Source organism: Gambusia affinis, linkage group LG02 (assembly GCF_019740435.1).
Source record: "Gambusia affinis linkage group LG02, SWU_Gaff_1.0, whole genome shotgun sequence".
Taxonomy (NCBI): domain Eukaryota; kingdom Metazoa; phylum Chordata; class Actinopteri; order Cyprinodontiformes; family Poeciliidae; genus Gambusia; species Gambusia affinis.
This window is the reverse complement of record NC_057869.1, coordinates 22,435,805-22,458,976: the sequence shown is the minus strand read 5'-3', so window position 1 is coordinate 22,458,976 and position 23,172 is coordinate 22,435,805. Positions and strand designations below refer to the sequence as shown.

The 23,172-nt window shown below is 37.0% G+C and overlaps 3 protein-coding genes across 3 annotated transcripts; 2 read left to right on the top strand and 1 right to left on the bottom strand.

Annotated features, from left to right (window-relative positions):
* Nucleotides 1-211: 211 nt before the first annotated feature.
* On the bottom strand, nt 212-7,156 carry grpr (gastrin-releasing peptide receptor). The gene is made up of 5 exons (XM_044099363.1): nt 7,093-7,156; nt 4,499-4,877; nt 2,152-2,503; nt 1,670-1,783; nt 212-493 (listed from the first exon to the last, which is right to left on the bottom strand). The coding sequence occupies exons 2-5, from the start codon at nt 4,807-4,809 to the stop codon at nt 212-214; spliced, it is 1,059 nt and encodes a 352-aa protein (XP_043955298.1). The 5' UTR covers nt 4,810-4,877; nt 7,093-7,156.
* A 2,291-nt stretch (nt 7,157-9,447) lies between these two features.
* On the top strand, nt 9,448-13,341 carry LOC122821430 (cell surface A33 antigen-like). The gene is made up of 6 exons (XM_044099351.1): nt 9,448-9,572; nt 11,168-11,313; nt 11,385-11,607; nt 11,804-11,968; nt 12,776-12,892; nt 12,984-13,341. The coding sequence occupies exons 1-6, from the start codon at nt 9,533-9,535 to the stop codon at nt 13,064-13,066; spliced, it is 774 nt and encodes a 257-aa protein (XP_043955286.1). The 5' UTR covers nt 9,448-9,532; the 3' UTR covers nt 13,067-13,341.
* Nucleotides 13,342-16,664: 3,323 nt separating this feature from the next.
* LOC122821424 (cell surface A33 antigen-like) lies at nt 16,665-23,023 on the top strand. The gene is made up of 7 exons (XM_044099337.1): nt 16,665-16,851; nt 17,685-17,830; nt 17,902-18,118; nt 18,314-18,478; nt 19,168-19,284; nt 19,376-19,508; nt 21,487-23,023. The coding sequence occupies exons 1-7, from the start codon at nt 16,812-16,814 to the stop codon at nt 21,875-21,877; spliced, it is 1,209 nt and encodes a 402-aa protein (XP_043955272.1). The 5' UTR covers nt 16,665-16,811; the 3' UTR covers nt 21,878-23,023.
* Nucleotides 23,024-23,172: the final 149 nt, after the last annotated feature.

The following is a 23,172-nucleotide window of genomic DNA, read 5'->3' as shown; positions in this document are numbered from 1 at the left end:
TTTAAAAGTGTAAAATAAAATCTGAAAAAATGTAAACAGCACTGAAGTTATTTCACAAGCACAATCGTAAGTCTACACTGAACATTTTACACAAAGATATCACCACAGAACTCTCTAGGGTGTTTTTAAAGTCTAGATTTTCTGCATGCATTTAGCTTTTCATGCGGAGAAAAAGATCCCAAATTTCCATCTCTCTCTCTCACAAACACTTTTACACATACTCCTCCTGACAGAGCTGCCTCCCATTGATCATTGTCAGACTTGCCACAGAGTGACGTGTGCTGTGGACTGAAGTCATGCGTGTGTTATAATGTTTTGGGCTCTGTGGGGAGTGTTTGAACATGAACTGACAGCAGCAGCACAGCTGCTGGTTGAACTGCTTCTTGAAGGTTTTGCTCAGCAGGTAAAGGGCAAACGGGTTCATGCAGGAGTTGGTGAAGGCCAAAATCCGAGCAACAACGCTGAACACAAAGTGACCCAAAGACGTGTCCACCTGGCAGAGGAGAGAAAGAAACGGATTATACATATGTACAGTAGTGTGAAAAAGTATTTTGTTCATTTCTTAATTTTTTCCTTTTTCTTTTACACCTTAGTGTTTCATATGTATATGTAAGTCAAACATGCTGAGACTAAACCCACTTTTTGTTTTTTTAGTTATTTATTCATGGAAAAAGGCTCAGCAAACCAAGCAGGCACTTCAACCGCATTGTATCAGGAATATCACTTTATAATCGTCTCACACATTATAAAGAACCAATTTTATGTTTGTCAAAGTCTATTGTTAAATTAAATTATTCCTATTATGAATTAGATCCCCTTAAAAAACTCATTATTTATTTGTGTTTGTCATTTTGGAACAGCAGGACTATAGTCAAGCTTTTATTTATAGACAACTAAAAAGTGTTTAAACCCAAACTGAAAATCCTCAATGTAAAACCAATAAAGGCTCAATCAAACTTTGTAAGTAACAATCACTGGTGCATTTGCAGAGTGCATTGATAGAGTATGGAAAACAAATCTGGTAAAATATGATTTAAAATAACTATCTTGTCAGAAAGGGGTTTTTATTCTTTTCTCTTTTTTTTACTTTGTTTGATAACTTCATGTGATATATGTAGCATGTCAAGTGAAGAACTGAGTCCACGTTTTGGAGAATATAGCCTCTACTTTGATACCAACAAAACATGCTACTCTGGGAAGATTGTCAAAAACTTATTGACAGCAAAAGAAATACATTTCTAAAACTGAATAAACATAAAAAAAAAATATATCTAGGCAGAAAGAAACTAAAATTGAAACCTGAGCAATTTCAGACCAATCTTTAACAGTTCATAAACTCGCAGAAATATTTTCAGAGAAGCAAATAAATAGAAGCAAATTAGTAACAAATGTTACAGTGTTTATTAACATTTCTGCCTTTTTTTCCATGTCTATATTATGAGGCTTTATGAAATATTATTATAAGGTGAATCAAGAAATTTATTTTTTTTTTTTGCTTATTTTATACGTTTTGGTGCTCCAAACAGATTTAGGTATGGGATAACATCTCAGTCCATTTAACTTAATGCAGTGAGGAAACTGTGAGGAATAGATTTTTAAAGAAAAGAAACTGCAGAAGATTTTAAACTTTAGCTAGACCAAAAACAATGACAATGTTCTTCATGGTTACCTGGGAATAGTGATAGGAGCGGTACAAGTAGATGACGTGACTGGGCAGCCAGCACACTGCAAAGAGACCAACGAACACAAGAACTGTCTTGGCCAAGCGTTTTCTGGATTCTACCTGTTGATTGAAACCGTTTCAAAATGTTATCGAGGAATAAAATACATGCCTGCCACTAAATACGGATTTTTTATTTTATTTTTTATTTTTTTGCCATGGTATCAAAACAAACATAAAACTAATGGCAAGAGACATTTAAACACAGCTCGCTGGCAATGTATTATATTATCTTGGTATTTTGAAAGTAAATCCAAAACAGATGATGGAAATTAGAGGTATAAAAAGTATAATGGCTAGAAAGGCAGGATGGATAGTTTTCCTTTGAGAACGTAATTGAAGAGGTGAAATTTAAGAAAATAACACGGACATTTTCAGCAAGTGGTTGTAAGGAAACTACAATCAAAGCTAGTATAGAGCTTAACACTGGCCTGTCGTTTTGCATGGACATTCCCCTCCATGGGAAGGTTGGACGCACTCTTGAAAAGGCTGCGGGCGATGAAGGTGTAGTACATGCTTATCACCAACAGGGGGATGACGTAGAAAATAAGGAAGGAGGCCATGGAGTGAATCTGAGGGTGCAGTTTCCCAGCGTGGGGATAGGGGGCGCAAGTAACAAAGCTCTCGTTTGTAGAGGTCACATTGAAGGTGTGGAGGTCCGAGTACACGGCCTCGGGGATTGCCAAGATGAGGGAGAAGACCCAGATGAATGCCGCTCGCAGGACAATGCTGATTGTGGTGGTCGATTTTTGAAGATCTAGGGGCTTCACGATGGCCCTGTACCTGATTAAAAATACAGAGAGTAAATATTTTTAATTGTTCATTAAAGTCTATGACAGACTGGCGACCTGTCCAGGGTATACCCCGCCTCTCGCCCGGAACGCAGCTGGAGATAAGCACCAGCAACCCTCCCGACCCCATTAGGGAAGAAGGGTGTAAGAAAATGGATGGATGGATGTTCATTAAAGTGATTTCAGTGAAATCCATGGGAACATGTAAAAACGCTTCTCTCATTCTTTTGTTTTTATGTCAGGACAATAGTGTGACCTGTGCAAGGCAGCCTGAAAGAGAGACTTGGATTTACCACGGCTTTGGAGAATAACTTTGACATAAGAGCTTTTTTTTTTTTTTTGCTTTTTTTTTTTGAATAATGACTGCCATAATAGTGAAAACTTGCTCAGAAATACCATTTGACTGACATGAGAGGAATGTACCTATGGTTGTTAATTTCCCTTTTGGTATTAATAAAGTATTTTAGAATTTGAATTAGAGATTCCTGGCTATTTGAGGTCCCGACAATGTCATGAGTGCAACTTCTTAATTAGCTGACATTTACACAGCTGAGTGCCTGTATTTGTGCTGCATTTGCTTAATCACCCTGGCCAGTCCAATGCATGTGGTGAGTTTGGCAGAAGAAAGGTGATAAGCCTCAGCATGGAAAAACCTATACTTCAACGGCGGTGCTATTCAGAAAGTCTCACTGGGAAGTACAGACACAGGTGCAACAAGTGTTTTCAGGGAGTATCCAGTGTCAAAACACTTTTACAATTATTGTATGACATCTGTCTTAAAAAGAAGCACAGTAACTCTGTCTGATATTTGTTAAGGAAACCATTTCAAATATCATGGTGATGGAGAGTTTCATACTCAAAACGACTTGAGCAAAGCAATTGCTGGATCAACAAAGTACTGAGCAAGGGGTGTGAATACTTACTTAAATAAATTTTTTGTTTGCAATGAATTTGAAAAAGGCACAAAACCTTTTTCCTGCATTGACATAATGGGCTGTGTGTGAGGGTAATTTTCAGGAAAAGATTAATTTAATGTGATTTAGGTCAAGGCTCTACAGCAATAAAATGTGAAAAAAAAAATGAAGCACTGTGAATAGTTAGCAGATGCCCTGCAAAGCTTAATTTCAACTGCCATTAAAATAAAAATGTCACCAATATTTTTGTGCAGTAAAAATCTTTACTAACGACAAAAAAAGGGAAAATAAAATATACAAAATCTAGGGAAAACATTTTATGTAATACCATATTAAATAATAGGCCAATGGAAAATGAACGTATAAAGGGAAGATAAATAGAAAGTCTTTGTTGTTTTATATGTTTTTTGTCTCTGTAACAATGTTTGAATGCACATCTATTAATTATTGGTTTTTTATATAAATACCTGTTAGTAACTTTTGCCACGATAAAGAAAAACACTGTCAAACACAATTTTTCCTCCCGTGGATCAAACATGAAGTTAAATTTAAAGCTAATTCAATCAGCTAAATTTAACCAGCCTGTCAGCTGTGTTTTTGTCAGTACTGAAAGGTTTAGAAAAACCTCGATATGGATGAACCTTAATCAGTTTCCAATGCACTACACAAATGGCAGAAAAGGGAGGGAAAGGCTCAGTGAATGAAATGCTCTGTAATAGAAACTACTGATTTTTTAAAAACATTCCTATTTTACAATACTAAAAACTGGAAGGGACGTCTTTTACGCAGATTTATGTGTTTAAAGAATTGTCCAACAGCTTTGACTCACACATTTTTTTATTTTTTTATTTTATTCTGATCCTCGTTTATAATCAGTCAGTACATTTTTAGTTCAGGAATAAATATATGTGGCCAAGCAGCATCAATTAGTAACTAGAAATAAATAAGTAGTTGCCAATTTTCTGTTCGCGAACTATAAACAGTCCCTTTTAAAGCACGCTGATCACAATATCCAGCTGATCAATACTGGATGTTTGCTTAGACAATGGATTACAAGGGAAACGACAGCTTACCTGTCGGCAGAGAGGGCCATGAGGGTGAACACGGAAACCCCAACAGAGGCGAGCTGAAGGAAGGGGATGACCTTACAGCCCACTCTCCCGAACAGCCACTCGTCTGAAAGGTAGCGGCTGGCGTCCACCGGAGCGCATGTCACCAGCAGCAGAACGTCCCCCAGTGCAAGGCTCGACATGAACAGATTGGGAACGTTGCGGATGGATTTGGCCGAGCAAAACGTCTTGATGAGCGTGATGTTGCCAATGAGTCCGAAAACGCTGAGGGCCCCGTAAACGGAGGCGATGGCCACGCCGGCATGCCACATCATCCGCGAGGAGCTGCGCGGTCAAGTGATGCTGCGCGATGCGTTAGAGTGAATATTCTCCATCTCTCTGGCTGTCACAGAAAGCATAAGAGATAGCAGGACATATGTTCTTGCAATGCTCTTGTATATCCATGGAGATGAGCTGGTAAAGCTCAGTGTCCAACTTTGGAGGTGTGCGCATGACCTACTTTCAGGGTCTGAGCGCGCAACCACTCTGTGCGCTCAAAGCAAGACAATTCAAACTTTTGAATTTAATTTGCATTATGTATCATAGTTTTATTGTTGTTGTTGTTGTTTTTATTTTTTATTTTAATTAACTCCTGTTATCCAGTGGGTGTACATACAGTAGTCGACATTATTGAGGCCGAATGCTTTGGGTTTGTTGTGAAATCAAATGAACTCCTGTTTCCTGTTATTTTATTGATTTAATTTTTAAAAGTTCATTTCACGTTGACATGTCAGCTAGACTTACTGCCTGTACTTCTCTAATCAGCGAACCTGTTGCCTATTGTTTTTTAAATTTATTTCTGGACGTGCACTCACCGGCCACTTTATTAGGTAGCTTACATCTCCCGGGTGGGTCTCTGTTTTTTTCTCTATTTTCTTTTCTTTTTTGCCTTCAGAACTATCTTCATGGTATAATATATATATATTCTTAGATTTACTGTGTTTATTGCCTGGTCCTTTTGATGATACCCTCTCAGTTCTTTTCCCTTTTTCCATCCCATCTTTCCTGCAGTCACAGCACCACTTAATTCATTACTCTAAAGTGTTCCCACTACACCAGGGCTGCATGCTACTGTTTTACTCCCATTATCGTTGATAGCAGACAAAAACAGACGTCCAATCCCAAACGTTTTACTGCATCCATCCATCTGTCTGACTGAGGCTTTAAACATGTTAATTTATTTTTTATTTTAGCAGCACAAGCTGACACTAAAACCCCTAAACTGTTTAATCAGTTATCTGATATGGGTAAGTTTAATTTTCCTTGACTTGAAGATCAAGACTCATCTGCCTTATTTGAATGATATGTTCTCTTGAGTCTTTCCAATTTTGGAAGTGAAATGGCTTCTATGTCATGTTAATATGTATAAACGAATACACAGTGATAAAATACTCAAGTAATGAAATGTTTTAAATGAGTGGGATACCACTTGGTCTTGTGAACTTTGTCAGCAAAAATGTTAATACTTTATACTTTTTACAATATTGCTTTCAATTGATCCTAAAATTTGGATTTTCTTTCTAAGTGTATGAGATTATTTTAAAATAAAAAAAATATATTAATTATTTTAAGGCTTCTACACAATTCCTACATACCAATAAATGTGCATGGGGCTGTTGATCTTTAAGTTTCTCATTACATCTTCACACATCGTGGTAATACCAAATTAGACTTTATTTCTGACAGTTGTGTTTGACTGGGAGTTCTGGGATAACATAGATCTACTTTTTATTACATTTATTTTTTTAATATTTCCAAAAAGAAACAAGATAGCAACATCAGTTTTAAATTATATAAAAAGGTTTTTTTTTATTGTACATACTAAAATTTAAAGTAGATAAGGGACAAATGTACAAATATATACTTTCTACAAACTCAGTGCACAAAGGCACCATGCAAGATTCAAACCATCTTGATTCAAAGCAACAGCGCTAACAACTGCCCCACCATTTAACCCTCTATTACTCAGTAAATGTTAATGGTAATTTCAGTTTTAAATGATTTTTTTCTTTCTGATTTCAGCCATTTTTTAATCGATTGTTTTTCAACCTGTTGGATATCTGTACTCACAGCTGAGTGCTTCATTTGAAACATTGACCAGCATTTTCTGAAAGAGTCTGAGACATTGCCAAAAGAGTAAGTGCATTTATTCTTTCTTAAAGTGACAGAAGATGCTGAGATTTTAAAGACCAAACAGTCGAACTCACATGCGACAAATCCTCAGATGGTCTCTAGACAGCATTACATCTGAGCAGATATGTGGCTGCTACAGAAAACTGTCTCTCCACAGGTGTAAGACATGATAAAGGATCTCTAAACTTTCAGTAGCAGACCATGAAAGAGAAAAGTAATCCATGAAACACCTTCTTACATTTGCAGTGAAACACTGATGTAATAGAAAATGCTTGGGCATAAACACAATACATCAATGACTCAGAGCAGCAGGATAGCATTGCCACTTGGAAAAAGAACATTTATAATCCTGGATTATTGCTATGGTTTACAAAGAGCTGGAAGAAAATTGCATTTGCAGTAAGTGCTTGCAAACCCCATCTTACCTTTCATTTGCTTTTTCAGTCATGTTGAGGTGAGATGATAAAGCCAGGAGAGGCAGAAACTTCAGTCTGTTAAGCAGAGGCACATTAATGGGAAAATCTTACACTTCTAGACTGAAGAGAGGGAGAAAAAAACCCTCTAATTTGATAATTTATCATCCTTAATGAAGTGATTCTGGTTTAGCACAAATAAAATCAAAGAAATGAATAAATTTTACCATAAAAAAGTCTGTCTTCAAGCCGGAAATGTCATGTAAATATCAAGCAAAGACACTGCGAGGCTTTGAGCACGATCAGACAAATAAAAAGAGCTCATTTAACCTTTACCACATCTGCTGATGAAGAATATAAAGCCATGTTGAACCTATAATGAGCTAGCACATTTGGACGACGTGATGGAAATTAGCATACATCTGAGGCAGCAGGAGGTAAAGAGAACAATGGCTGCTGGTGATCGGATGAAATCTTCCCAGCCAACAACTCTGACCGATGAGCTCACAAATAAAAGCCTCTGGACCGTGCAAGGTGTCACTTCTGATACAAGAACCACTGATTGTACTCAGGCTGCCTTTTTTTTGTCCTCAAAAAAATAAATTATTGACAAATTACGTGGAAACAGGTTATGTTTGATGATGAGATGATTTGTTCAAGGACTGGAAATCCACAAGACCTGTTAAGTCGGTGCTGGATCAGTCGATACTTTGTTCCTAAATACAAACAGTATCTTATTGGCTGTTTGTACTTTACTTTTGTACAAACAGCCAAGCTTGTTTGTTGGCTTTTTGGCTTCATTTTGCATTCATGTAATAAGTTTGTAACTTCAGAAAACAAAAGAAAAAAACCCCATCTTGTTCTCATCTTGACATGCTACGTTATTTCAACAAGAAACATGCGTCTGCAAAGAACGTTTGACAGAGCTTGCCCTCCGTTACATAAAGACACTCAGATTTTTACTTGTGCATTCATGTGAAAAGGTGCGTTTTACACCTCATTAGGCATGTGTCCGGGACAAAGACAAACAGGCTTATATAGAAGATGAACCAATGATGCTAAGTGAGAACCCTGGTTTTGGCTTCTTGTACAAATGGAGAAGTGTGAAGAAGATAAACATCATTATGTTACAAGAAAAGCGCCGTTGCTTTAGTGAAGACAAGAGCAAGTCTCACCAGAAGTATCAGAAAGTGTTCCTAAAAAAAGGCTTCTTCACAGGTAAAGAGTGTTTCTTCACTGTTATGCAAAGGACCCAATACTTGTACAGTCTCTAATACATTAGAAGGGAAAAGACCGTGGCTCACCTTCCTCCTCTTCATGCATTTTCAATCTTCCTCCAATCCTTATTATGACTAATAAGGTTTTGCTAATAACATCTGGCTTTTTGTATTACCTGCCAGATCGCCTGTTCCTTTTACATCAGTCCAGCCAGGACCTTGTGAAAGTTCAGCTTCTGATGTGTTGATCAGTTTTGTCTCTCCTGACTTTGCATCTGCCTGCTACCAATATATGTTTTTCTAGATCGTGGGTTTTGAATTGGTATATTGATCTTGTAGCCAGAGAAACTGTAATCTGTTTTGGCTTCTTTAAACTGGACTGCAAACATTTATTTTTTTTATTTTTGCTTTATATTGGCAATAAAAATAAAGGTTTCAAGAGCAGAGCTAATAGTGCATTTTAAATCCATGAAGACTATTTCAAATACTGAAGAATAGAGGATAGAGGAAGGAGGTGATTATGCAATTGAAACAAAAAACCTGATGGCGAAGCCCTAACCCAGAAAATGAAAACATGTCGAGCTGAGAAAACTGCTATGCTGTCTTCAACCTTAACTCTGCCAGTCCTGTTGTTATTTATGTAATCTCTATAACGGCATCTATATGTGCAGAGTTTAAAAAATAAATAAATAAAAAAAGCCACTAGGGGGCAGTGATATACATTGTTGTTGCAATAAGTTAGATTATTTTGAACAATATCGTTCTGGAAGTTCAAATGAGTTTGATATTATGCTTTTCAAGTTTTACAATAATATTACATCATTTTAATTTGCATATTCATCAAAACAAAAGTTTTATCACGTTCTTAGAATTTCCAGATAAAGTTGAAACTTTTATTGAACAACAAAACTTCCGTGTAAATAGAACTTCAAACACGAAAGTTCTTCGAACGCACAAGTTCATATGTTTATTGTTTAAACATATTAACGTTGTCCTCATGATTATTTCGTTCCTTGGTTTGAGTTGTTCACATAGAAAAAATACATTTAAAGTTGCGGCATAGAGGAGAATACCGCTGATTGGATGAGGAAATATGCTTTGGTTTCCTGACAAACTGAAAACGAAAATGCAAAAGAATTCCGCAGAAATCTTGAGTTACGAGTTATGCTCACTAAAACAAGTGTATGCACACGGCGACAGCACCTTACATTAGGTTGAGCAAATAAAACTTTACCATGGAGAAGAGGACTTTTGTCTCAGCCCTGTTTTGTCTCGGTAAGTCGGTTTTCTTATTGCAAATTGCTTTTGAATGACATTTTTATGTCATCCTCTCAAATTCAAATTCAAAAAAGGGAAATGAAATGTTGTAACTCATTAATTCTTCAAAGAGTTATTGTAGATTGTGTTGGGTGTTGGCAGGAATAATAATAAATCTGCTATGTCATTTTTAAACAGTAAAGTAAACCACAAACATTTTTAATATTGACTTGATATAGGCTCACTATCATCCTGCACCGTGTTACAAATTATTATGCAAATTGGATTTAAAATTTTTGTTGCGCTATTAAATTTATAGATGATATGTGTGTCAGAGCTCTTTGAATCACTATAGTTAATTTCAGAGAGCTGGATTGATTAGTTTGTCTGGTGAGCTCAATTAAAGGAAATCTACTTAAGAAGGATGTTCCACATTATTAAGCAGGCCACAGGTTTAAAGGCAAAATGAGGAAGTTTTCTGTTAGACAAATTCATGGTATTAAGAGAGCAGCTGTTAAAATGCCCATAAAGCAGCAAACAGTTACTTGAAGCTGCTGGTGCCTCTGGAACCTCAAGGTGGAGGATCCTCCAGAGGCTTGTGGTACATGAACCTATTATTGGACCATCACTAAGTAGAGCTCACAAGCAGAACCGGTCTCAGTGGGCCCAGCCGTACATGAAGATTAATTTTCAAACAGACTTTTTCACTGATGACTGCTGTGCAACCCTGGATGGTCCAGTTGGACGCAATAGTAGATTGGTGGTGGATGGTCACCATGTCCCATCATGGCTGTGACAACAGCAAGAAGATGGTGGAGTCATTTTTTGGGCCGAAATCATGGGAAGAGAATCATTGGTCGGCCCCTTCAGAGTCCCTGAAGGTGTGAAAATGACCTCAGCAAAGTATCTGAACTTTCTGACTGATCACTTTCTGTCATAGTTCAAAAAGAAGAGCCGAACCTTCAGTAGCAAAATCATCTTCATGCATGACAATGAATGCTGCAAGGAATACCACTGTGTCATTGGCTGCTATGTTAACATGTAACTCAGTCTGTTAAGATGCTTTGATTGAAATAGCTTTTGATTTTAGTACATGTGACCACTTAATGCTGCACATTCAAAGAATGAACATTTGCTTTATAATCCATAAAATGTTTAGAAAATCTGTGCATTTTGAGTTTTTCTATTTTTGAAAAAAATGCTGTTCCCATGGGGAGCTTTGTTTAGAAAAATGTGATTTATACTGTAATAATTCATGACTTGAAAATTATACTCACCGTCATTTGCATTGACCATTCAAGAAAATTTGAGAAAATATCACTTGCATAACAATTTGGAATACGGTGTAGAAGACAGATAAAAGGGGTTACAAAACAGTTTTATCATAAATGTTGCTTCTTCTTTTTCATTTTTGTCAGTCACTTGACTTGTGTGGTTCATTGCAAAATCTTATGGTGTTCTTGTTCCCCTTTCATAAAATATATTAACCCAGTTAGGATGAGGTGTCTTTGTGAATTGCTGTTTTTGCATAAAATTTAAATGCTGCTTTCTTCCAAATCAACAATAGATAATCGCATGATCATTGGAATGACCATCTTTTTAATTTACTACAGTGTGGTCAGCTGCTGCTGCCATGCAGGTTGACATCCCTCAGGATCAGTATGAGTTTGCCAGAGGAGACAACGTCACTCTGCCCTGCACATTTAAAAGCGCTCTACCCAATCCACCACTGGCCGTTATCACATGGTCTGCTGGTGAGGTAAGTATCTCTATGTCTGTTTTTCATTTGAATCAATCAACATATTTCTCCAATGCTGTGATTCTCAACAGGACGTGATTCTCACCTACTATCATCCCAGTGGAGACATAGACGTAGACATTAAATCAGAGGGTCGGGTGTCTGTGGATGCAAATATTAATGGTGGATCTGGGAAAGCTGACCTTAAGGTTTCCTCTGTCACATCGGCAGACAACAACAAATATAAGTGTCACGTCCAGATCCCCAAAGACCTCGGAGGCAAAGTTGCTGACACAGCAACATTGACTGTTCTAGGTAATTCTTAATTTGCCTTCTGGCCGATTGTGTTGCTGCACATGTTTTATCTGATTGTAAGTAACAGTGTATTAATTATTATTCGTTTTAATAGTTCCAATGTACCATGCGTAGGAAATGTTTTCTATATTCTTTAAAAAAAGATTTCTCAAAGACAAATAACATCACTCTCTTTATCCTTTTTAATTTTTTCAAGTGGCTCCATCTAAACCCATCTGCAAGATTCAGGGTACAGCATCGTACGGCCAAAACATCAACCTCACCTGTGTTTCTGAGGAAGGGTCTCCTTCTCCAACTTACAAGTGGAACAGTTATGATGTCCTAAACAATCCTCGTTCTCATGACCCCAGAACCACTGATAGTAAGTATTTAGGACACACAGAAGCTACAAAACACAAAGAAGAGTAAATCATTGTGGAGTTGAGCTATGCAGTTCACAATTGAGTTATGCAGGGCAATTTATACAAGACTATCTCATTTCAAAGAAAGAAACAAGACATTCTCCCAAAAAGTTTTTGAACTTTAACTTTTATCAACAGTTTTTTTCTTCTTGTGAAATTGTCAACTGATAATTCAGTGTGATTTTGGGAAAAGTGAAACCAGTTAAACGTAAAATTTGAAGTAGCACACCCTGAGTGCTAACTTGAATCTGAAGGAGCTAAAGATTAGGACATTGAGGCTTTTCAACCTCAGACCATCAAAGAAGCAGAAAATGGATTTCCCAGGTCATTTTGGGCTCTAAGTCAGCATTTTGTAGCAATGCTGTGATCCAAAAAGACATACAATCAGTTGGCAATTATATGCTATGACGACTTTTTAACACTGCTCAAAATGATTTTTACTCTTGAGTTAGGACTTCGATATGCAGTAGTGCTATAAAATGATATTATCTCTTAGTAATTGTTTTAACTAGTTACCTGCTTCCAGAGCAGCAGCTGCTTGTTCAAATTTTAGGATGAGTTGCTCTCATAGAGATAAGGAACCATTACACTCCTCTGCATTAATGCACTATTGGTTTATTACAGTATTGAAGGTTGATTGCAACAGATGTTGTGATCCCAGAATTTTAGAAGTGATACTGCATGTTTCTATGATGTTGTGCAGCCTTACATATAAGTTATGACTTCAGTATACATCATTATTTGATTTGTTTGTGATTGTCTTTCAGAGGGAGGCATCCTGTCTCTGTACAACATCACCAAAGAAACCTCCGGATTCTACATCTGCACCTCACAAAACAAGATTCGTTCAGCTTCCTGCAACCTCACAGTCTCAATCTTACCACGTAATATATGACCTTCTAACAGACCTGATCATCAAAACAATTAATTCTGCTATTCATTGTTGTCTCAACTCATCTTCTCTGATTTATGCAGCATCCATGAACATCGGTTCAGCTGCAGGAATCACTGGAGGAGTCATCGCAGCTTTGCTCTTACTGATTGTTATTATCTTTTAATTTTGCTGCCGAAAGAAGGATGACAACAAGGAGAATTATGCCATGGAACCATAATAAATATATATTTTTCCACTCCTTTAGCTCTAAACAAGACCCAAGACATTTAAAGTCTCACAGAACTCAGATTAATAGATCCATGAATTAGATTTTGCATTCACACGACAGAAACTTTTTAGATTTCTGGTATTTTTTATATCAAATTTTGTGTTATCTCTTGACTTGGGGACGTTGTAAAGGTTTGTCCGTGAAACATGCTTTAGTAAATTCACTTTATTTACTTGTGAGCTGTTGGGGAGTTCCCCTTAGTACTAATAAATATTTTTGTTTGTTTTTAGCTTCTTTCAGAAATGAGCTTTTTGTCATTATCATTGCAAAGCTTTTGCGTTCTGCTCCCTGTCTATTTGTTACAATTTTGATTGCTCTTAATATATATATATATATATATATATATATATATATATATATATATATATATATATATATATATATATATATATATATATATATATAGTTTTTTATACCATGTTACTTTTTGATCTAAAAATTCTGAACATCTAGGGAAGTTTTCAAGTTTTCTGCACAGTCATTATGAATGACAAAATAACGCCAAGAAAAACTGCCATGAGTTATTTTTCCTTGAATATAGAAAGTCTTCCTGAACCAATGATTCTGTTTGTTCTCCCTCATTTAAATCATTCAGTTGACCCCATAACCTGAACTTAGCTGTATAATTCCATAAATTCATATAAAAATTTAAATGCACGTATGACAGTGAATCTGTGTGTACATCAAATCAATGCACTGAATTGATTTGATGATAGATTTCTGGATATGAATCAGACTTGCTTGTCCTGTAAGGTGCTGTATGATTTGTTGTAAATTGGTTCTTCATAGTTAAAGTGAAGTGAGCAAATTAAAAATAAAACAATTCAATTAAATTCTCTCATTATTTAACAATGTTAACCAATTTCTCCTGTTAAGTGCTTGCAAAAATAAATCATTGGTTACATTAACACATACCGTCAACTTTGTGAGTAGTCGACTATTTCTGCTTTGGCAAGTTTGGAAAGAAATTTAGCACCAGCTGCATTATCATGTCTACTACTTTAGTATTTTCATCCTTAAATGACATAAATGTCATGAGGAAATATAAACAAGACATTAAAACAAATTTAGACGTCCAGTGTGGGATTACAGTGGCGATAGATGATAAAGTAATGATGCAGTTCAATCTTAAGTTGACAGAAACTAGTACAGACAGAAAAGAAACATAAAGTATCAGGAGTTTTTTTTTTTAGAAGGAGCAAGTACCACATTATTGCACAAAAAACAGAATTTGCACAGTTGCAAGAAAATTGTGAATAAGAAAACCACAAAGAGCTACGATAGTGAATAATGTGATCTTTTTTTTTTCCTTTCACATTCTGCCAGTTTCACTTATTTTCTTCCACTTTACATGTTCACCTATCATCTGGACACAAGAAACAAACCTTAAGTACAGGTATTCAGATGCAGTTCCAAAACGTGGGACTTATGTTTGAATTGTTTCATTTCTGCTTTCAATCTGCCGTTTCAATCTGCTGTTTCAGTTTCCATCTGTCTGTGGTTGTCCTCTGCAGCTTTCTGCTCAGGACCAGATGTCAGTCATGTGAGCTCATATCAGTCAAAACATGCTCATTTAACTTCTTCACAATAATGTATTTACAGAAAGCGCAGAGCTCATGTACAAAACAAACAGGCTTTGCTGGCCTGGAGGACCAAAGTCAATGATAAAGCTAAACAGACAAAGAAGAAGTACTCAAGTTGTCAGTCAGATAATTTGAAAACCTTTTATGAAGTGCTTATTGTTGCATGATAATTTGACACCATTGATTGTAATGAGTCTAAGTAGATTGTAATTATATTAAATTGTAATAAATTAGCTTTTTAGAGATGGCAAACCTTAAATTTGACCTGTTTTGTGTAGAAAAGGGGGGTTTCATGCACTCCTCCCTTCACAACTATTGGCTGTGAAATAAAGGGACCCACACAATAACAGATAACAAAATCTGAACCTTTTGGAAAAGTTCGATATACTTTGTCAGTCATTTCAGAAAGTAAAATTTATACCATGGCATACAAGCAGTAGTGGACCAAAATTCAAACCTGGTCAAGATCTATAGGAAACATTTGACCTCTCTAATTTTAAGCAAAGGTTTTTGCACCAAATATGAAGTACTACTTTTTTATTGAAACAGATACTGATTTTATATGCAATAAAATGCAAATAAATTATTTTTAAAAATTAAACAATGTGGGGCGTGCTGTGGTGGCGTAGGGGACAGCGCGACCCACATTTGGAGACCTTTAGTCCTTGACGCCGCATGTCTTCCCCCTCTCTCTCCCCCTTCCCTGTCAGCCTACTGTCATATAAGGGACACTAGAGCCCATAAAAAGACCCCCTAGTGGGGGAAAAAAAAAAAAAAATTAAACAATGTAATTTTTTTCTGGTTTTTTTTTCTGATTCTGTCTCTCAGCATCAACAGGGAACATTACAGACCCCTCCTTTTTTGTAAGAACTCCTTGGTTTCTAAGAACACTTTATCACCTGCGAACTGCTGTCTAAATACTGCTACATATAAATAACTCGAGACAGATTAGTATTGGCCTACTTAAATATTTTCTTTCATATTGTTCAAACATTTTAACTGCAGGTCTATTGAGCTCCACCAGGGGGCGGTGCAGCACTCGCTACAGCCCTAATGTTCCCTAAGCTTTGTCACTGACTATACTTGGCTACTCTGTAAGATGTTCATTTTGTTCATCTGACAGACAGGCCGTGGAAAGTCATTAATATTATTGAAATTATTAAGTAAAATCAAATCAACATGTAGTTGTTTACATACAACGAATATACTAAAGCCTTCAGACAATCACTGTCTGATGATTTGAGCCGTTTTCATAAAAAAAAAAGAAAGAAAAAAGATTGAACTCATCACACCTATAGCAACACAGGCCTGTGTCAACGACAGACTATGGTAACTGTGATGTTTAGAAATATTCTTCACAGATATCAAAACCAGAAACCGCATTCTTTTAAATTCTTCCTTCCTGTTTTGTTTTGCTGTGTCTGTTCTGGCACATCTGAGTCATTTTGCGTAACACCTGTCAAACCAGTTTGACCGAGAAAAAAAACACTTCTGTTACTCAGTCGCACACATTAGTTATGACAGCAAATTACCGTCTGCTAATCAATCCTCTAAGGCTACTAACCTTTGTCTATCTTACAACATTATTAAGGTGATTTCTGCAAGGTGAGGGACGAAAACAAACACATTTCTGTTAAAATTATGGAGAGGATTAAGAAGCAACCCCCTGCTCACAATTCTCAAAGTTGAATTCTTTTACCAACTGAATGAGAGAGAAACGTGAAAAAGAATAACATGTTCTCCTTTCAACCATTTCGTGGAAACGAGGCTTCTTTAACGAGGATTCCTGACAAACTATCCTGTTGGATGTCAGGACAAGCAGAAACCTGCGCGGTGGGCGGGACAAAAGAGTCACCTATAGAGCAGGCTGTGTAGTGATTGGCCGAGAAAGCCGTCAGTCAAATCGGGGCAGCAGACGCACCCATCGGGCTCATCACTGTCGGAAGTCTTCAGGTTTCGATGTAAATGAAAGCCTGGGCGCTCGGGTACCCGCTTTTCTTATTTGAGTGAAGAAAATATAGCTGTGAATTTGGTTTGATTAAATTACCACCTTTGCCATGGAGAGGAGAACTTCTACGCTGGCCGTGCTTTGTGTGGGTGAGTATTTGTAAATGGGAATTTGCTTGTTTTCTTGTGTTAGCTAAAGACCACACCTGTTTGCGCACCTCCAGGATCAACTTTCTGAAAAACAAGAAGAAAAAAAAATAGAACATAGGCCCTGTTCTCCTATTAAACTGTACCTTTTTTTTAAAACTTAAATTTCTTCTTCCCTCAACAGTTTTACGAAAAACATTGTGTGAAGTAGCAGCTCTAAGAATCAACACTGTACATTTTAAAACGCAAGGCCCAGCAGACCATTTTCAAAACCTTTGGCCTTAATATTCAAAAACCATTTTGTTAAACGGTTTAACAAACACGTTTGGCAATGTATAATTTCGCTATGGGATCAATGAAGTATTTTGGAATTTGAAAACAATTTTTGAAATGAGAATTTCTGTCGACCATTTTGGAAAAGTAGTCCATTTCACGCTCTTATGATGCACTTTTTCCGTTCTTTTAAAGAGATTTAGTTGGCTCTACAGGCCTTTATCTGACATTTGACAGACAGGAAGGCGGGCAGACTTGCAGCGATGGCGACTGGGGTAGGGACTCGAACCTGTGACATCACCTTTGTACTAATGTTCGCGCCAATGTTCGCGCCACTGCCGCGTGCCTCTTTTCTATTTTTTTTAACGTTAAATTATTTAAAGCAAATCAACACGTATAATAAATGGTTGATTAAAATTGTGAGTTGTTGTTTTTGTGAACTCAGAAGCACTGCTGAGTCCTAATGATGAGCTACAGTGTTGAGTATTGTTGCTGTTTATTCAACAATAAACAATAGATAATCACATGATCATTGGAATGACCATCTTTTTAATTTACTACAGTGTGGTCAGCTGCTGCTGCCATCCAGGTTGACATCCCTCAGGATCAGTATGAGTTCGCCAGAGGAGACAACATCACTCTGCCCTGCACATTTAAAAGTGCTCTACCGAATCCAAAACTGGCCATTATCTCATGGTCTGCTGGTGAGGTAAGTATCTTTATGTCTGTTTTTCATTTGAATCAATCAACATATTTCTCCAATGCTGTGATTCTCAACAGGACTTGATTCTCACCTACTATCATCCCATTGGAGACGTAGACATTAAATTAGAGGGTCGGATATCTGTGGATGTAGCTATTAATGGTGGATCTGGGAAAGCTGACCTTAAGCTTTACTCTGTCACATCGGCAGACAACAACAAATATGAGTGTCTTGTCCAGATCCCCAAAGACGACGAAGGCAAAGTTGCTGACACAGCAACATTGACTGTTCTAGGTAATTCTTAATTTGCATTCTGGCCGATTGTGTTGCTGCACATGTTTTATCTGATTGTAAGTAACAGTGTATTAATTATTATTCTTTTTAATAGTTCCAATGTACCATGCGTAGGAAATGTTTTCTATATTCTTTAAAAAAAGATTTCTCAAAGACAAATAACATCACTCTCTTTATCCTTTTAATTTTTTCAAGTGGCTCCATCTAAACCCATCTGCAAGATTCAGGGTACAGCATCGTACGGCCAAAACATCAACCTCACCTGTGTTTCTGAGGAAGGGTCTCCTCCTCCAACTTACAAGTGGAACAGTTATGATGTCCTAAACAATCCTCGTGCTCATGACCCCAGAACCACTGATAGTAAGTATTTAGGACACACAGAAGCTACAAAAACACAAAGGAGAGTAAATCATTGTGGAGTTGAGCTATGCAGTTCACAATTGAGTTATGCAGGGCAATTTATACAAGACTATCTCATTTCAAAGAAAGAAACAAGACATTCTCCCAAAAAGTTTTTGAACTTTAAACAGACAATTCAGTGTGAATTTGGACAAGCAGGGTGAAATGAATTAAAGTTTAAATCTACTCCTTCTGTAATAAGGAAAGATTAGAGTTTGCACCAACATGCAGTGACCCAAAATTACATACTGTGTTGAAAACTTTGTATTTTAGTAAATGAAAGTAAAACATGGGAAAAAAATGCAAACACTTTGCAGTTCTATATTATGACAACTGTTTAACACTTCTCGCAATGAAATCTACTTATGAGCTAGTACTTTGATATGCAGTAGTGCTATAAAATGAGATTGATCCTTGGTACATTTTTTTATTAGGTATTTGTTTGCAGCTCTCATAGAGATAAGGAACCATTACACTCCTCTGCATTAATGCACTATTGGTTTATTACAGTACTGAAGGTTGATTGCAACAGATGTCGTGATCCCAGATTTATAGAAGTAATACTGCATGTTTCTATGATGTTGTGCAGCCTTACATATAAGTCATGACTTCAGTATACATCATTGGTTTTGTTTGTGATTGTCTTTCAGAGGGAGGCATCCTGTCTCTGTACAACATCACCAAAGAAACCTCCGGATTCTACATCTGCACCTCACAAAACAAGATTCGTTCAGCGTCCTGCAACCTCACACTTTCAGTCTTACCACGTAATATATGACCTTCTAACAGACCTGATTGCTGCAGCGATTAATTCTCCTGTGCGTTTTTATCTCAACTCATCTTCTCTGATTTATGCAGCATCCATGAACATCGGCTCAACTGCAGGAATCATTGGAGGAGTCATCGCAGCTTTGCTCATACTGATCATTATTATCTATTGCTGTTGCTGCCGAAAGAAGGATGACAACAAGGAGAATTATGCCATGGCACCGTAATAAATATATATTTTTTAATAATTTTTTCCACGCTCTAGCTCTAAACGAAACATGCTAGTTATAAAACAATGCAAATCCAAAATGATGGACAAGATTCTCAACTGTCCCGGACTAAGGCTGAGATTTGTTTGAGGTTGAATATGTGAGCAGCTCACATCAGGGCTTTCAAGTTTACAAGAAAATCAAGTTATAACTAAAAAGATATTTCGACAGGAAGTATTTATACATTTTGATTAATAGAAATTAACTGTGGCAAAAATGGAGAATACTGAAAGAAATTATAATTTTACAGGATGAGTATGTTACAAGCTTTTAGTTTGCCTGGCAACTGCCTTCTTATGCTATTCCGCTTGATTCTCATCTCTCTTCAGCTTTCTGGTCTTTCTGCCATTGAAGATGATTTCTCTGGTAGAATTTCAATCAAACCCATCAGTAAACAGAAGAAGTAGTTGTGGACAATAAGGTTGATTTTCCATGCTGTTTTAGAATTGCAGTATGTGTTTGGTTTGGAAATGGCAGAGGAGGAAGTGAACACAGCTATTCAGTTCATGTTGGTCACGCTTCCAAATATTGAATTAACATTAACAGCCATCTAGTTCAGCTCACCATGTCTCTCTTAGCAGTGAGGGATAGTTTTTTACAGTGCAGGAAATTTCTGGTAAGCTCAAAGGCCCCCACACACTCTGCACATTCCATGAATCGCGCTGACTGTCCGCAGACGGTTGGGTCTTCATACTCAAGAGTACTGATTACCTAAAATTCTCTTGTGACAAATTTCTTTATTTCACACAATCCTAATGAGAGCTAGCAAGTTTGATGAACTATTTGGGCACCTCGTTCTGTTTCTTCTCCATGGGAAGCCTTAACTCACCTCTCAGTTTGGGACAGAGAATGGCAGTCATACGTCGATTCATCTGGCAAAATCATTGTCGGCAAAGTGTTGAGCCTTCTGTGGGCAGAGGAGCAGCAGGAGGCTGCTCTGGCTTTAGCTGTAATCAGGGATCCATTCAATAAGCTTTGTTTATAGTGTTCCTAAAGCACAATTATAATTGGTGTAATAACTTGTGCAGCAATCGAAAATGAGCACATACCCGATCATCGTTTCCTTGCCGTTGTTCGAAGAAAGAAAATAAATGTCAGACTCAACTTATCGGACCGCTGCTGATAAAGAAGTCTGGGATAATGTCTTATTTTTTAGTCTTATAATTCTGCATAACTCACCATGTCAATATTTGCGTGAGTATATAAAGCCTGTTGCTGTTAAGCATTTTTGCTTACTTGTCTATCACGTCCCCGTGACAACTTTATGTTGACTGTTCTCATGTTGATGTCAACTTTGAAACAACATGAACTCATAAAACCCCTATTCTCAAACTTATCAGCCTGGTGTCACATAAAAACCAATTTGATGTGAACACTGTTTCCTCCGGGTAGTTTAATGTGTTTAATTAAACTGCCATATGTGCGGTCTTAAAAATCTATCCTTGCGATGACGTGTCCGGCAGATGTCCACTTCGAGCTCACGTGGACCTCGGCGGCCTGAAGTGCGCCTGTGTATGTTGGGGCCTTTATTGTATCAAACTGGCACATTTCATATTTCACAGCCAAACCTTAGTGATTGGGTAAAATTTAAAAGCTGTAAAATTTAAATCCTGCTCTCTGGAGTCCACAGTTCCAGAAAGCAATCGGTTCTCAATAGCAAACCCTCTGTACAAAGCAAAGCCTGGCTAGCAATAAGTCTAACTTTATACATTTCCCAGTGATTATTACAAACCTTTTTGCCTTCACAACCAGATTGTGTGTTTACTGTCCATTTATGTCTCAGATATTTTTAAGGTTTTTCAAAATTGCAAGGATACATTTGCTACTTTTTTCTTCAAAAGTACAACCAGCTTTGTCTAGCTCATCTTTTTGTGGACCGTTAATGGAGCTTATTCCCTCTTCCTAATTGTCTGTCTGTTGTCTAATTTCCAGAGTTGGTGACGAAGAGCCTGTTCGAAAGGGGGAGGGTACCAATGGTATTGAAGAGAAGAGCAGACATTATGATGATTCCAGTGTGAGCAAAGCAGCTAATCCACGTGATAACTACGAGGAGAGGAGTGAACGCAACTATGACCGCCGAAGCGACTATGACGACCGGCGCAGCGACTATGACGACCGCCGAAGCGACTATGACGACCGGCGCAGCGACTATAATGACCGCCGCAAAGACTATGATGACCGACGCAGTGACTATGATGACCGACGCAGTGACTACGATGACCGTCGCAGCAAACCCAGTGACCGCAATGAGCGCTATGATGATGACCGCCGCTACAATGATCGCAGAAACCCCCGCTATGATGATGACCGCAACAGACCTTAGAGAAGCTGGACTAGAATGACGAGGGTAATCCAGCTAATGTGCGTTAGGTTTCTTTAAACCAAATGCACAAATTATTCCCATTGGAATTTTCCTGAGATTTTAAAATATGATATAGTCACTTTTGATTGTTCAGTTATCAATTATCGTACAAGAAGAAGAAATAGACCAGAACATCTTGTTGCACGTTACGAACGAAGTGTTTTCCAATCTGTTTTGAGATGATTGCTGAGCTCATTATACGAGTTACTAGTCAGTGCAACGCTGGTAAAAATGTTGTGCTATAAAAAGGCACTATGTACCTGGAAAATGCATAATACTGCCCCTTTCAATGCAACCAAATATTAATTACATTTGTATGCCAAATCCAGATAATAAAAACATTAGGAGGTGGACAACATTTCACAAATCCACCACACAAAATATCTATTTTTAGGATTGCTGCATATCATCTAAGGTGCCTCACAACTTCCTCATATGTGTTGAGCCAATTATAGTAAATGGCAGGCTTCACAGGATTTTATGTCAAATATCAGGTGTAGTTAAAAAAATTATTCTCCTTAGAAATGAAAATGTAAATATGCTTTGATGCTTACCTTGTTCTTTCTGAGAAATATGTACATAATGTGTTTGATTTTTATAAAAATTGTTTCAGTTTTTGCATTCAGTTACATTTTGCTGGATCCCATTCCAGTCAAAGATTTTGTTTTGTACAAATACAAAGGCTGTTACGAAATGCTGCCAAATGTGTGGAAGGTGATCTATGCAATTAGATTAGTTGGTGTTTTAGTGTATTTTTCTTTTTTTAATACTTTTTCATTTTATCTTTTATAGTACCTTTAAACATCTGCTTCTGCTGGGTATAAAAGCTGTAGTTATTTAAAAGACGACCTCCTTTGCAGAGAGTAAGTCTTTTATCTTGGTGCTTTTTTATGCTTACTTGGTTTATTTTGCGCAAGGCTAGTAGTGTATCACTGCATATAAATATAATAATTCAACCATCTAATTTTATTTTTTTTAACCATAATATTATTAAAATGGAACTTTCTCTTATGCTGGGTGTTGGTTTAATAATGCTCGTCCTATTTTCTTTCTGTTATAGTAAACCTTGATTACAAATAAAACTCAAATCTACAAAAATAATTTCAATTTGAATGTGTGATGTACATTTTTAAATGCACCTGTTGTACTGTTTTGCTGTTTACATTTATTAAAAATTCCTCTTGAAAAATTCAAGTTGTTTGTTCCACAAGATAAACAGGACATTTTAAAATCCTGACACTGAATGGCGACATAGA

Coding starts and splice junctions, on each gene's coding strand:
- grpr (XM_044099363.1), bottom strand. CDS start 4,809: ATGATGTGGCATGCCGGCGTGGCCATCGCCTCCGTTTACGGGGCCCTC. Junction 1,784..2,151: donor ATGTCCATGCAAAACGACAG/GCCAGTGTTAAG, acceptor TTCAATCAACAG/GTAGAATCCAGAAAACGCTT. Junction 494..1,669: donor GCTCCTATCACTATTCCCAG/GTAACCATGAAG, acceptor CTCCTCTGCCAG/GTGGACACGTCTTTGGGTCA.
- LOC122821430 (XM_044099351.1), top strand. CDS start 9,533: ATGGAGAAGAGGACTTTTGTCTCAGCCCTGTTTTGTCTCG. Junction 11,314..11,384: donor TCACATGGTCTGCTGGTGAG/GTAAGTATCTCT, acceptor GATTCTCAACAG/GACGTGATTCTCACCTACTA. Junction 11,608..11,803: donor AGCAACATTGACTGTTCTAG/GTAATTCTTAAT, acceptor AATTTTTTCAAG/TGGCTCCATCTAAACCCATC.
- LOC122821424 (XM_044099337.1), top strand. CDS start 16,812: ATGGAGAGGAGAACTTCTACGCTGGCCGTGCTTTGTGTGG. Junction 16,852..17,684: donor GCTGGCCGTGCTTTGTGTGG/GTGAGTATTTGT, acceptor AATTTACTACAG/TGTGGTCAGCTGCTGCTGCC. Junction 19,285..19,375: donor CACACTTTCAGTCTTACCAC/GTAATATATGAC, acceptor TGATTTATGCAG/CATCCATGAACATCGGCTCA.